Source organism: Hypomesus nipponensis, chromosome 17, assembly GCF_054491055.1.
Source record: "Hypomesus nipponensis isolate SF chromosome 17, ASM5449105v1, whole genome shotgun sequence".
Classification (NCBI taxonomy): domain Eukaryota; kingdom Metazoa; phylum Chordata; class Actinopteri; order Osmeriformes; family Osmeridae; genus Hypomesus; species Hypomesus nipponensis.
The window spans coordinates 21,951,761-21,967,416 of record NC_140377.1 but is presented as its reverse complement, the minus strand read 5'-3'; the positions used below and the strand labels follow the sequence as shown (position 1 = coordinate 21,967,416).

The 15,656-nt window shown below is 47.3% G+C and overlaps 1 protein-coding gene across 1 annotated transcript in view; it reads left to right on the top strand.

Annotated features, from left to right (window-relative positions):
* stx1b (syntaxin 1B) overlaps window positions 1–6,486 on the top strand; it is a 33,919-nt gene extending 27,433 nt beyond the window's left edge. Inside the window, exons 6-9 of the mRNA XM_084677507.1 lie at window positions 1,769–1,877; window positions 2,952–3,025; window positions 3,872–3,934; window positions 5,670–6,486. Of these exons, the coding sequence (XP_084533633.1) occupies window positions 1,769–1,877; window positions 2,952–3,025; window positions 3,872–3,934; window positions 5,670–5,744 (321 nt within the window). The 3' untranslated portion in view covers window positions 5,745–6,486. The remainder of the gene's footprint in view (window positions 1–1,768; window positions 1,878–2,951; window positions 3,026–3,871; window positions 3,935–5,669) is intronic.
* Window positions 6,487–15,656: the final 9,170 nt, after the last annotated feature.

The following is a 15,656-nucleotide window of genomic DNA, read 5'->3' as shown; positions in this document are numbered from 1 at the left end:
GATATGAAATATTTCATTTCGCAACGCACGCGGCCTGTGTCATCAATCGTTCCAGTGCTCGAACACGTACCTTTCAAATCTTTCTCTCAGTCCCAGCAGGAGTTCATTTGTGATTGGGAGGCGTTTCTGTAGCGCGGAGGGACAGATGTGATGCAGAGGTGACCAGAGGACACCCTGTCTGACTGCAGGATGTCTCTCCGTGTTCACGTCCCACCACCTGATCCTCTGAATCACAGCTCGTCACTTCCCCCCTCCAGTCTGTTCCTCTCTCTGGCTGTCACTGGAAAGCCAGCCCACTGCTTCCTAAAGCCAGCCCACTGCTTCCTAAAGACAGCCCACTGCTTCCTAAAGACAGCCCACTGCTTCCTAAAGACAGCCCACTGCTTCCTAAAGCCAGCCCACTGCTTCCTAAAGCCAGCCCACTGCTTCCTAAAGACAGCCCACTGCTTCCTAAAGCCAGCCCACTGCTTCCTAAAGACAGCCCACTGCTTCCTAAAGACAGCCCACTGCTTCCTAAAGACAGCCCACTGCTTCCTAAAGCCAGCCCACTGCTTCCTAAAGACAGCCCACTGCTTCCTAAAGCCAGCCCACTGCTTCCTAAAGACAGCCCACTGCTTCCTAAAGCCAGCCCACTGCTTCCTAAAGACAGCCCACTGCTTCCTAAAGACAGCCCACTGCTTCCTAAAGCCAGCCCACTGCTTCCTAAAGCCAGCCCACTGCTTCCTAAAGACAGCCCACTGCTTCCTAAAGCCAGCCCACTGCTTCCTAAAGCCAGCCCACTGCTTCCTAAAGCCAGCCCACTGCTTCCTAAAGACAGCCCACTGCTTCCTAAAGACAGCCCACTGCTTCCTAAAGACAGCTCATTTGCTGTTGCTGTTCGGTTATTTTCCCTTTTTCCCCAACGTTCGTGTTGTTGAGAGTGAACGTGGTTTCTTTAGTGAATCAACAAGTTCATCTTAGAGTTGTGTAGACGGACTGGTGTCTGGTCCTGTCAGTCAGTCCTCACCTCTCCTTCCCTCCTTCCCTCCTTCCTTCCTTCCTTCCTTCCTTCCTTCCTTCCTTCCTTCCTTCCTTCCTTCCTTCCTTCCTTCCTTCCTTCCTTCCTTCCTTCCCTCCTTCCTTCCTTCCTTCCTTCCTTCCTTCCTTCCTTCCTCCCTCCTCCTCATCCACCTCCCGCCGCTCACACGGGAGCCACGCCCACCTCAGTCCCCAGATCTGCAGCCACGCCCACCTCAGTCCCCAGATCTGCAGCCACGCCCACCTCAGTCCCCAGATCTGCAGCCACGCCCACCTCAGTCCCCAGATCTGCAGCCACGCCCACCTCAGTCCCCAGATCTGCTGTCGTTCCTGGACCTCCGGTCGGCAGGGCTGTGGTCTGGTCCTCCAGGCTGTGGTCTGGTCCTCCAAAGTAGTGATAGAGCCATCCTTGCTTTGACCCCTGGGTTATTTCTGTCGGTAATCCATGACGCTCACTCCCTCCCTCTGGTGGCTGGAGAGCGCGCTGCGACGGGCCGCGTCTTTGCAGAATCAGCACAATCCCCGATGCAGCAGCCATGATGGGGATGAAAGTCGTGTGTTTGCGGAGCGGAGGAGTGACCGCGTGCTGCTGTCTGTCTCGTCCAGACCCTCATTGATCTCATCTGCCACCGATCTGTTCTACGGAACGGCTCTTTTAGACCGTGTCAGCAAACCTGTCTCCCCAGGCAGGTTGTGTGGATCTGTGTGTGTATTAACCTCCCTACTCTCTCTGTGTGTGTGTGTGCTATAGCACTCTACGCTGTCACGTAAGTTTGTGGAGGTGATGACTGAGTACAATACCACGCAGTCCAAGTACAGAGACCGCTGCAAGGACCGCATCCAGAGGCAGCTGGAGATCAGTGAGTGACACGCCCAGTAACACTCACTGTCCTCACACTCACAAACACCCTCCCAACACACACACCCAGCAGCACACACACACACACACCCAGCAACACACACACAACCACCCAGCAACACACACACAACCACCCAGCAGCACACACACACACCCAGCAGCACACACACACACCCAGCAGCACACACACACACACCCAGCAGCACACACACACACACCCAGCAGCACACACACACACACCCAGCAACACACCCACCCTACCAACACACACAACCACCCAGCAACACACACACAACCACCCAGCAGCACACACACACACCCAGCAGCACACACACACACCCAGCAGCACACACACACACACCCAGCAACACACCCACCCTACCAACACACACAACCACCCAGCAGCACACACAACCACCCAGCAACACACACACCCTCCCAACACACCCACACACTTTACCACCACAAAAAACACACACCCTCCAAACACACAGTAACAAAAGGACTATATTAGCATGATAATGATAGTGTACACTGATACTGAACACTGGAAACAGTGTTGTTCGGTTTCTGAAGACGTGCAGATATTTTCAGGCCACTAGGAGACGGTGATAACTGTATTTCAGTCTTTCATTACTGAAATACGGCCCCCCCCACATGCACAACACACACTGTTTTCAACACGGACACTGTACCATCTCTGATGTAGAAACTGTTTATCAATATGATATATTATATACTAAATCAGCTGCAGTCAGATGAACATCCTATTAATAGATTGTAGTAATGTAGAAAGAAAGAGAATGGGTCTTAAGGGATGCCTACCGTTGTTCTGGATAAGAGCGTCTAAATAACTAAATGTTTAGAAACAAACAGTTTATTTAAACAAGCCCTTATTCTTCTGAGTGGTGCGAAAATGAGGATGTTGATTTAAATAATTAAACCTTTAAAAGCACATCAGGCAGAACAGTGAGGGAAGTTGTGGACATTTTATTGCTCAGTTGTAACTGTTTCTGTTTGTGTGTGTGTGTGTGCGTGCGTGTGTGCGTGTGTGTGTGTGTGTGCGCTCCTGCAGCTGGCAGAACGACCACCAACGAGGAGCTGGAGGACATGCTGGAAAGTGGCAAGCTCGCCATCTTCACTGATGATGTAAGAGCCGCCTCACCTGAGCCCTGCTCTGATTGGCTGAGGCCCTGCCGAAGGGCATGCACACAGAAGAACACAACCGCCAGGCTAGCTAGCTGCATACACCAGAGTTCTGTTGCTGCATTTGTGCATGCCCTTGAACGGTACTAGACTTGCGCTGGCCGGCATGTTATTTGAAAAGCTTAAATGTCGTTTTTTAATATGTTTAAAGCCAAAGTGTATTTGTCACCTACTTCGAACAGCAGGATAGTGACATTCCTGCGACCTGGCAAGCAACATCTACACACCAGCATCAAATCGAATCCAAATAAATAATATATACAAAGATAAAGTACAAGCAAAATAACAGAGGCATAGAAGCAAAGAAAAACTAGCTGAAGTGTAGGAATGGGGAATATACAATATGAATAGGAATATTAAATAATATAAATATATAGTAGCAGTGCTTATGAATGGGATATTTAGAGAGCCCTTTTTCTCAAAGACATGCAGCTTTCGTCTTTTTGAGTCTGCATGGTGATTTTCATAGAGGTTAATACATGTCGATTGCTATTTTTACAGACGTTATAATCGACTGCCACTGAGGAAATGGATTCAGCTCAGTACACTCTCAGCCACCCCCTCACTTCTGATTGCACTCGTTTTCCTCTCTCTCTCTCTCTCTCTCTCTCTCTCTCTCTCTCTCTCTCTCTCTCTCTCTCTCTCTCTCTCTCTCTCTCTCTCTCTCTCTCTCCCCCTCTCTCTCTCTCTCTCTCTCTCTCTCTCTCTCTCTCTCTCTCTCTCTCTCTCTCTCTCTCTCTCTCTCTCTCCCCCTCTCTCTCTCTCTCTCTCTTTCTCCTGGCCCTCCAGATCAAGATGGATTCCCAGATGACCAAGCAGGCCCTGAACGAGATCGAGACACGACACACTGAGATCATCAAGCTGGAGAACAGCATCCGGGAGTTGCACGACATGTTTGTAGACATGGCCATGCTGGTGGAGAGCCAGGTGAGAGGCTGTCAGCCCCGCCCACTGTCCTCCCTCCCTCCCTCTCTCTCCCCTCCCTCTCCCCCTCTCCCCTCCCTCCCTCTTCCTCCCTCTCCCCCCTTCCTCCCTCTCCCCTCCCTCCCTCCCTCTCTCCTCCTCCCCCCCCCCTCCCTCCCTCTCTCCTCCCTCCCTCCCTCCCTCCCTCCCTTCCCACCCATCACTTTGGAAACCCTCGACCCAGGGGCCAGCTACATGCTCACTCTGCCAGAACACAGGAAGTGCAGGCTGGTGATCCATGTGTAAGATCACAGTGAGGATCTGGGTTTAACAAGTCAGAAGGAGGCTACAGTGACCAGGAGTTTGGTTCTAAGGTTAGATTGGGACAGAAAACAAAACAGCTACACAATTTCCCTAACCCTACCCTAACTCTAACCCTACCCTAACCCTAATAGTATTTTTAGTCACACAAAATACCTTCCAAGGAAAAATAAATATTGCTTGTTGGGGCGCCACCGTATCTCCCTGGACAAGTGAACCATGTAGGCTGAGGCCTGGGCCTGAGTTTGAATGTCTCTCTCTCTCTCTCTCTCTCTGTCTCTCTCTCTCTCTCTCTCTCTCTGTCTCTTTCTCTCTCTCTCTCTCTCTCTCTCTGTCTCTCTCTGTCTCTCTGTCTCTCTCTCTCTGTCTCTCTCTCTCTCTTTCTCTCTCTCTCTCTCTCTCTCTCTCTCTCTGTGTCTCTCTGTGTCTCTCTGTGTCTCTCTGTGTCTCTCTGTGTCTCTCCGTCTCTCTCTCTCTCTCTCTCTCTCTCTCTCTCTCTCTCTCTCTCTCTCTCTCTCTCTCACTCTCTCACTCTCTCCCTGCATATCCTGTCAAACTTCACTTAAAACTGTCCAATAAGCATGAACAATTGACACAAAACAGCCATGTTTGTCTCCCAAACACAAACATGGCTGTTTTGTGTCCATTTCCTTACGATGTCTGCACATCCATTCTGATGAATGGCAAGAGAAATGAAGTGTAACCAGCTAGACAGTCAAGTCAATACCATAAGTAATAACACATGATTGAATCACTCAGATTGGGAGTGAGGGAGGTAAAAAGCTGTACTCAGCAGTTGTGTGCCAGGCTGCCTGTCCTATGTCGAGGGATGTTGCTGACTCTGTGTGTTGCTGACAGGGAGAGATGATTGACAGAATCGAGTACAATGTGGAACACTCAGTGGACTACGTGGAGCGGGCTGTGTCTGACACCAAGAAGGCTGTCAAATACCAGAGCCAGGCTCGCAAGGTAACACACGCCCGCACAGGCCCAAATACACACAGACACACACACCTGCAGTACCTACAGACACACACTCACACGCTCACGAATACACACACACAGACACACACATATACACTCGCACACACTCTCTCTTTCTCTCCCACACACACGTGTATAGAGATACACCCAGCGGCGCTTCCAGGAATTTTGGGCCCCATGAAAGAAAAAAAGAGATCATTTCTATTAGTTTTTCAATTTTTTGGGGCCCCCTGTCAGGTCAGGGGCCTTTGGAACTGTCCAAACTTTTCCCCCCCTATACCGCGCCCCTGGACCCACCCTCTCCGACAAACACTCAACCACCCCACCCCCCCAAACACACACAGTCTTAACACCTCTCCTCTCCCCCCTGCAGAAGAAGATCATGATCATCATCTGCTGTGTGATCCTGGGGGTAGTCCTGGCTTCCACCATCGGAGGGACGCTCGGCTTCTAGAGAACGCCATCGCCACGACAACGACCGACAGCCAGCAGAGAGAAAAAACAACAAAGAGAGAAAACGATGTAACACGAGATAATGATAACGTCATAGGGGCGGGTGGGGTTGAAAACACAAAGACAAAAAAAAAAAAAAAAGAACAAAAACCGACATTACATTATAGCTGACTAAAATACATAACGTATACAAAAAGAGGGTACAAAATAAACCTAATATTTACAATGTACATGTAAATGTATTGAACATAGGAAGCAGCACATGGGTTAGCTACCTGTAAAGAATTATGATGTGAAAATATTTTTATTTTTTCTTCTTTTTTAGACGTTTCTTTCTTTTCGAGGGGTCTCTTGGACAGTGCGGATGACTGCTAAATTGTGTGTGTTCCAGCAAAGCTAGTTTTAGAGCAAAATGCACAAAAACTGTAGAGGGTACATGGGTGGAGCTTATTTCTTAGGTACAACAATCACCTTTCATTGGGGAGACTGACTTGGGTTTTGGTTTAACGGTATCTCAAGGAGCTCTTGTAGTTGCAACACTCGAATCAACCTGTCAAATTAGTCGACTTGAGGATCAACTTTGCGGATAGGCATTAATTTGCATGTGTCTTGATTTCAAACAATATGAAGAAAAAAAACCTAGCCCACGCTCATGGAACTGTTTGAAGGGAGGGTCCTGTGATTGGATAGGGGACCCACTTGTCCATCAGCTTAATCTGATTGGTCCACAGCTGAAACCTAATTCAGACGCACAGGCTAGGGGTGGGGGTTTGGGGGTAAACTGAAGGGACTGGGGGGAGATCCATGGTCGAACTATGCAGTTTTGACAAGGGAAGCCGACCAGCAGGATTTCTCCCCAGAGTGGCCAACATGGACGGTGTGATAGTGCGATTAACTGGATCGGAAAGATGGAGTTCAGAGAGAGAGAGGGAGAGGGAGAGGGAGAGAGAGAGGAAGGGCGAGAGAGAGTGAAAGAGAGAGAGAGTGAAAGAGAGAGGGAGAGGTTTGCTGTCACGCCTGTACTTCAGATGTTTCTAAAATGAAGAACACATTAAAAAGTAAAGAAGAAATGAAAACAAACAAAAAAAAAAAAATATCGTGATCTCAAAATTTGACCTGCTGGCTAGCCCTGGTTGTAGAGTCTCATGTCTTTATTTGGAAGTGGTTGGTTCTCCTGTGGTTGTGTTCGTGTGTGAACTGTCCGTGACTACTGGTCTGGCCTCATATTTACTTTATGGACCTTTATGGATGCAGTTTGCATTTTGCTGTTGCTTTCCCGTCATTTAAAAATAAGATTCAATAATCCTGGTGGGTTCTGTGAGTAGAACAGCAATGCCAATCTGGGGAGGTGTGGTTTTCCAACAGTACAGGTATAATCCAGTTCCACACAGATATACAGATCATTCGTACAACATGAATTGTCATCATTATGTATTATCAGTATTTAGGTCATCCTGATTTCCTGAAAGTGGGTGGTAATCTCCAGATGTGTAGCCTGCTGAGGATTGCTCGGTTTGAGTGTAAGAGCTGTGCTCTGTGATTGCACATTTAATGACATCATGCCAAGAACACACGTCACGCGTGCGTTGTCCTGCTGTAGACTCTAACATGTTAGTAGAACACGGCAACATGATACACAGGCCTCCGTGCTTCTGTGGATGCCAGCGCTGTAGAAGCAACAGATGTAATCGTGAGCGAGGGGAATAGAGAGTTCAGAAAGCACCCCCCCCCCCCTCCTCCTCCTCGTCCTCCTCGTCCTCCTCCACCCTTCCTAGCTGTGGGTGGTCTCAGGCACGGTGAGCTGAGATTTTCTGTCTTCTCTGGGCCACCGTACAGGAGAGCCTTGGTGTGTCTTGTACAGAGAAGCAGTTTCGTCTGTCTGAACCCCCACACTCTAATCCACATCTACCTTGCACTCAGTAGACTTCGAAGCAATAACTGTATTGCTGGCGTATTTAGTTGGTTTGATTAGACAATCTAACCTAAACAAAGTTACTTAATTATAGTTTCCTGTTAGCTTCTATTTAAAGGAACTTTATGGGATTTCAGTGTATGTTTCAGTCATTTCTAAAACTCAGACAGACTATGCTAGCCACAGCAAGATCATGTGTGTTTTCTCGTAGATTATCCTTTGCCTGTATGCAAAATAATTGTAAGGACACCAGTATGTAGTATGTAGATGTATATTGTAGAATCAAAGTGAAGCACCAGCTATCAGTTTTACAATTAGTCACTGTATCACAAGTTTATGAGATTTGCTTTTGCCAAAAGTTGACGTTGTTCAGTTAAAAACCAAAGGCAGATTCATGTAGTTAGTGAAATGCATTAAGTTAATGAAGACAAATCCTCATTATATTCTATTATAACAGAATCACTCCTCGCAAAGAATATAACAACAAGCTAGGAACGAGTCTGTACTTAGCAAAACGTCATCTATTCTGAGTAACATGATCTAGTTTGGACGAAGAGGTCCAAACTTTTCACTTTGGCTCTAAAACGAAGCTAACTGATGAAAATATTGGCAATAAATCGAGCCGGGGGGGGGGGGGGGGTGGGGGGGGGGCGCTGGCTAATTGTGAAACTGAGACGTCAAACCCTGCTTGTCCCGACCAGACAGACGTTATTGTTACTTTCTATCGAGCCCGTTAAGCAACCGCAACAGGCGAGGGGCTTCTCTTTTTTCTAAAACTCGTCAGGACTAACCCATGTCACTGTTTTCTACCAGAAACACAAGACCCAATATATATATATATATACATCCCGTCAATCCCAATCTACGCTCACGATTACCCTCTTCAGTCAAGGCCCCTGTGGTTCTGCCGGTGCAGGGAGAGATGGTCACGGTGCAGGGCTGCAGGGAGAGAAACAGCGGAAAGCTTCACAGATATCACCCGCAGAGGGCAGGAGGTTGTGGTCTCTCAAGTCATTCCAACACTGGCCAGCATGTTTATTTGGTGTATTTAATGTGTCCAACCACTTACATGTACAGTTATAATGGGGTTATATTGATGTCGTTGTCGTTTTTTTGTTTGTTCTTTTAAAAGGAATATGGCTAGGGAGCCCTTATTCTCAAAAGGCATGCAACTTTCGGCTTTGTGAGTTTGCATGGTGATTTCAGCTCTCGATCATGTGCGCACTTTACACTCTGAAGAAAACACTGTCTTATCACCTTCACTGTTTTAGTTATTGATGGGTTATTTCTATTTCCTGTGTAGGGGTCAAGGGGTCAAGAGGTTATATAGGTAGTTGCCGTTCCTGATGTCTCTTCACAGATACCGTAGTTAGTGTGGTTCATCCAGAGGGTCCATATCTTGTGAGAGTGTCCGGTAACCCCCGGGTCGACCTCTGGGTGCTGTTTAGGTTTGGTGCAGCATGTCCCTCCTCCCTCCTACCCCTCTACCCACACTCAAGACCACCGCTAGTCATTTTCGGACATTCCAAAGCCCCCCCCCCCTTCTTCTCCCCATTCATCCATCACTCTGCTTGTTGTGCTTCTATGGTTGACGTGCGTCTGTCCTTGTGAGGAAACGTTCTTATCGTCTTTAAGCCGCGACTGCAACTTGTGAGCTCCCAGACCCCTCTGTGCGCATGCCCCTCCCACCCTGGTAAAGATTGGTGCGTACGTACCGTGTGCCCGTGTGTATGTGAGCATGAGCGTTTGTCTGTGTACAGTAGGTGTGTGTGCGTGGGTGTGCACGCCTGCAGCCGACGCGGGTGTGTGTGTGTGTGTGTGTGGCTTCACACTCCAAACACACGGCGAAGCTGAGGGCTGTTTCGTGACAGCAGGTCCATGGGTCATAGCCATTGAGTTTCAGTTTGATGTAGATTTACCAGAACAAAAGAAGAATACTTATTTATATTTGTTGAATTAAATTCAAACCAAAGCATTTTGCCCTGTGTGTTCACATAGTCAGCCCAGAGCACAAAGGGAGGCAAGTTTACAGAAAATGCTCCAGATGAAATGGTATCACAGTACTTTAATTGTATCAAAGTTATTATGTTATCAAAGTCTCTGCCCCCCACCCATCCTAATGCATGTCGGTCTGTCTCAACCAATAGTACTTATTGAATAGACTTTACATGTTGTCCTTTTAAAGTCATCTCTATCTAGGAAGTAGTTTTAGTTTGTGGTAGGAATAGTGAAAAGAGAATTGCATCCTATGGAGCCATTATAATTTATTTTATTTATTTGTTATACATTTTCACGTGTATATTTTTATTGCCATGTCAACTGGTTTACCGATGCGAATTAAAACGTACAAGTTGATGCACCCTGTAGTTCCCGCTTACTGGCGACCTATTCGACACTCAGTTGCTCTGCTTTCTCTCTGCTGCCCCACCTGAGGGTCAGTCTGAGACGACGGCCATGTTCAACCATCTCTCCGTTCATCTGGCTACTTATCGATCCACACCAATACCCCGTCTCTCTCTCCCCGAACGCCCACGCTCGAGAACAGAGAGGGAATGGGCCCTGACGAACTCGAAGCGTTGGCCTCTCCTTCTCTCTCTGTTCAGAAAGCGTGAGACGTGGAGGTGACGTCAGCGGTGTCCTGACCCGAGCATTGGGAAAGCACCCTGTGGCTAGGGGTAGAAGGACTGGGGGTAGAAGGACTGGGGGTAGAGGGATTGTGATGGTTGCACAGAGGACAGCTGGATAAACGTGTCTGTAAGGCTCTGAAACCATCAAGCTAGTGTCAGGAGACAGCCTGGTCAGGCGGTGGGATTAACGTCTTCTGGAGAGAGTTTGAACATGACTGTGAACTGATGTCACCCTAGTAGCTGTCTATGACTGCACTCTGCAACTTTTCTGATGATAGTGTTGATGTCGACCAGGCAGGCGGTATGAATAGCAGATTTCAGACCATTATCTGATGGCTGTGTCTTGGATAGCAGTAGATCTGTCCTCACGTCAATCTTCAAACTGACAGAAGAGGTTTACCTTCGATGAAAAGTTATTACAATAACAACAACCACAACATGCCAGTCCCTCTTTGAAGAGGCTTGTTTGTGTGGCTCATAATAGTGCCGCTGTCAATAGCCACAATCAAACATTTTATTTTTATTTTGCTTCACGTTAGCATTTGGATGCATCCTTCCCTAGTTTCACCACAGTATTGCTTTTATCAGTGTTCTAATGGTGCGGAGGGCTGGGCGGGGAAGGACAGGTGCCATGAAGAGAGAATTCAGAGGTGACCTTCATCTAGTCGGTTACAATATTAAGATGAATTAAAAGTGAATAGATAACAAATATATTATTATAATGAAAAGAAACCTTGCAACCTGAGGGGAGACAGAATCAAACATTCAGAACGGGAGTCATTATAATAGCAATGATTTAATGAAATAATGAAGTTATGTTAACATAATAATAGTAGTAATATTGAATATCGAATGCTCGCAATTTTGTCAAACTGAACTGGATCTTTGTGTCATGTAATTATTGTAAATACTTCAAAGAGAGAAAAAATGACTTGCATGTCCATGTATAAATCTACTGAGATACTTGTTCCTGTCAAAGTTGTGAAGTGGTTCGATCTCTGTCCTTTTCCCCCATGTCCCCCTTCCAGACTGATGTTCTGTCCATCCATATCCTTTCAGTTCATACATGTTATATGGACTGTTTGGACAGTAGACAGACTAGGATTTCGTGACCAACTGTGTGCCAGTCTAAACCTTCTACACCAGTTTTATTCGGTTCAGAGTTTCCTCTGATGAAAAGTGCTTCCCTCCATCTCTAGACAGACACAGTACCCGCTAACCGCTAACTGCTAACCGCTCCTTCTCGTTCGCCTCCGTCAGTGTGCCGCGCAAAGGCTCGACCCTGAACACTAGCTCTCTCTCTGTGTCTCCACATATTGGACAGCCCCAGACCAGACCTGGAACAACCCTCCTCTCTGTTTCCACACGGTAGACCATCTTTAGTCACAAACCAGCCCCGTCCTTGAGGGTGGGACTCTTACCATCCCAGTGTCGGACGTAGACTCCGTCGATTGGACGTTTCTTCAGTTCGGACTCGGCCTCTTTGCCCTTGGTCTCCAAGCTTCCAGCCTCTCCAGTAGATGCGAATAGACGGATCATGAATAAGCAACATGGCAGTTACTCCACCTATATATTAACAGAAGGCATAGGGGAGGAATGCCTATGATTGCCTGTTTATCTATTCGGATCTACTCATGGTGATTAAAGGAATTAGGGGCTGATATAGGATTGTTCACCTCTCCTAAGTATGCTTGTCTTTATTTAGTTCTCATGACAGTTCAAGTATACCTTTATTTGTAAGTATTAACATCTTACCAGGTGTCGTAGTCTCCGTGTGGGAGCAAGGGAGGTGGATAATGTCTGTGGTCAAAAGACAACATTTATTTTGTTACCCACCTTTACCTCTTTAACCGGGAAAGGATTGTCCCAAACATTAGACGACAGACCTTCTGTATTGTGTTACCATCCTCCAAGGCTAGGCTGTGGCTGATTAGAGGAAACCCACCTATATGTGCAATACAAAGAAAAAGGGCTTTCTTTAAAATGCAGAAGTGAGACGATATCATATCAGACCTCAACCACCACTCGCTAATGGCGGCAGATTCTAGCCACAGTCAAAGTGAATATAGAAGTTAGCGACTGTGACAGGGATAGCGACACAGCCAGGTGAAAACGGCCTCCATCTTGTTACGTTTGTCAGCTCGAGGGGGTTGTCTGAGTGAAAAAAGGACAGAGAGAGAGAGAGTAAAAAGAAAAAAGGGGACAGTTGGATCGTTCGTTAGCTACAACTTTGACTGGAAATGCAACTTGTGTCCCGTTTTTTTTGTGTGTGTGTATGTGTGCGTACCGTAATGTAAAAAACTATCTGTCCCTCTCTCTCCCTCTCTCGTACTGCTGTTTGCTGTTCTGTTTAGTTAGTGTGATGTGCCAGTATTCCCCATCTCCTCTCCCCTCCTCTCGCTCTCTCCCCTTTTCTCCATGGATCTTTAAGATGACAACTCTATGCAGATGCTGTCTTTTATAAGTGTGTCAAATTTTAATTTAAAATAAAAACAACAAAAAAAACCCCGACAGACATATTGAAATGATAACAAAAAATGAATAAAGAAAAGGATTGTTCAGTGTAATTTCTTAGTAGTTTGTCTTTATTGCTGTTGCATCCTCTCTCTCTCTCTCCCTCTTCCCACCTCCTTCTCTCTCCTCTCCTTCTCTCCTCTGTCTTCTCTCTCTCTCCCCCTTCCCACCTCTCTCTCTCTCCCTCTTCCCACCTCCTTCTCTCTCCTCTCCTTCTCTCCTCTGTCTTCTCTCTCTCTCCCCCTTCCCACCTCTCTCTCTCTCCTCTCCTTCTCTCCTCTGTCTTCTCTCTCCTCTCCTTCTCTCCTCTGTCTTCTCTCTCCTCTCCTTCTCTCCTCTCTCTCTCTCTCCCTCTTCCCACCTCCTTCTCTCTCCTCTCCTTCTCTCCTCTCTCTCTCTCCCTCTTCCCACCTCCTTCTCTCTCCTCTCCTTCTCTCCTCTGTCTTCTCTCTCCTCTCCTTCTCTCCTCTGTCTTCTCTCTCTCTCTCCTTCTCTCCTCTGTCTTCTCTCTCCTCTCCTTCTCTCCTCTCCTTCTCTCCTCTGTCTTCTCTCTCCTTTCCTTCTCTCCTCTCCTTCTCTCCTCTCCTTCTCTCCTCTCCTTCTCTCCTCTGTCTTCTCTCCTCTCCTTCTCTCCTCTCCTTCTCTCCTCTGTCCTTTCTCTCCTCTCCTTCTCTCCTCTCCTTCTCTCCTCTCCTTCTCTCCTCTCCTTCTCTCCTCTCCTTCTCTCTCTCTCTGGGGGAAGGTGATTCCACTGTACTATTAACACATTACATTTACATTTAGTCATTTAGCAGACGCTCTTATCCAGAGCGACTTACAGTAAGTACAGGGACATTCCCCCCGAGACAAGTAGGGTGAAGTGCCTTGTCCAAGGACACGTCATTTGGCACGGCTGGGAATTGAACCGACAACCTTCTGATTACCCATCTGACTCCACATCACGTTTTACACTGTGACATCACCATGTTAGTGAGGTCGTCCACACCAACAGGTTGCTACGGTAATCTCCCGCAATCAACCTGGTCTTCCACCTTCATCAGAGTTCAGAAGGACTCAGGTAGCTCTAACGTGCACGTGTGTGAGGGCCGTCTGGAGGGAACGCACCAGCTATAAATACAAAGCATTGTGTGTAGAAACATGTTTATTTGCAAACAAAGACTAAGTGAAGTTACAGGAAGTGGATCAAACGTTACACAGATCCTGACTGATAACTAGGGGAAAACAGAACACACACATGGAGTTTACTGAAGAGATCCATGGAGCACATTAAAACAAGCAAGATGCATTGAGTTGGGAGGAGTATGGATGCATTAGCAAGTTACTCAAAAGACCATTAAATAAGGATACATGGGGGCTATCTGCTTCTCCACCTAAAACAACCACCTCCATCCGTCTATCTCCACCCACCCACCCAGACAGAAAAGGTTAACAATAAACATGTTTAACTGCAGAGTATTGTAATTCACACACAAAGCACCAACAATATTCCCCTAATTTGTTTCTTCAACAGCTACTAAATCGGTAATCACTAATACTAAAGCGCTTCCATTTTGAGCATAGTTGTAAGAGTCTATTATGATCAAGATTCATATGAAGGAGGAAACCGCATGAAGCCTCATCATGTCACATCCTACCAGGAGAACTAGCACTGGACTTTTAATACGTTTCAGAACGTCCCTCTGTTGTAAGGAGGGGAATCTCACTGCCTTTCTAAAGCTTCCTTTTTTATTTTGCTTCTTGAAACGGTCTGTACAGTCTCCAGAAGGAGCCTCCAACCCTTCACCCAGCTCCTTATCTGGTTAATATGGGAACTCCAGCCCACAACACAAGACAGCAACAGCTGGTCTGCTGATCACGGTAGCGGACTGGTTCTTTACAGTCAACTGCACGGCATGCTGGGACATGCGGTCCTCCAGATCCTCAGGTGTCCCGTGGCAGTTGGGCTGTGGTCCTTGGAAGCCGAACGCGGGGGAAAGCACAGTGTGGGCCGCAGTGGAAGGCTAAAGCACAACACTGGATGCTCCTCCGCCAACTCGACCCAGTTAGAGGAGTCCTTATCTCTAGGTTTGTCCTAAAAAATATTCTTCCACCTTCTGGATCCCCGGGGGTCTGTCAGTAGACACACAGTCAACTCCAGAGAAACACACAGTCAACTCCAGAGAAACACACAGTCAACTCCAGAGAAACACACAGTCAACTCCAGAGAAACACACAGTCAACTCCAGAGAAACACACAGTCAACTCCAGAGAAACACACAGTCAACTCCAGAGAAACACACAGTCACCGTTTGCTCTGAAGCTATGTTTGTGCCGGCCCCATTCTCTCTCCCCCCGATCCGCATCCCGTCGACACTGTTCAAGAAAGGTACGGGGTCTCACTCCAAACCATCAGGGGATCCCATGTTACAGTCCCCTATGTTACAGTCCCCTATGTTACAGTCCCCTATGTTACAGTCCCCTATGTTACAGTCCCCTATGTTACAGTCCCCTGTGTTACAGTCCCCTATGTTACAGTCCCCTATGTTACAGTCCCCTATGTTACAGTCCCCCATGTTACAGTCCCCTATGTTACAGTCCCCTATGTTACAGTCCCCTGTGTTACAGTCCCCTATGTTACAGTCCCCTGTGTTACAGTCCCCTATGTTACAGTCCCCTATGTTACAGTCCCCTGTGTTACAGTCCCCTATGTTACAGTCCCCTATGTTACAGTCCCCTATGTTACAGTCCCCTATGTTACAGTCCCCTGTGTTACAGCCGCTGTGTTCCAGCCGCTGCAAGCAGTGTTTTCACAGAGTCCTTCATCCGTGACTGTGTGTCAGTGACACATCACAAACTGACCTTTCGCATGAATCCCGTAGGC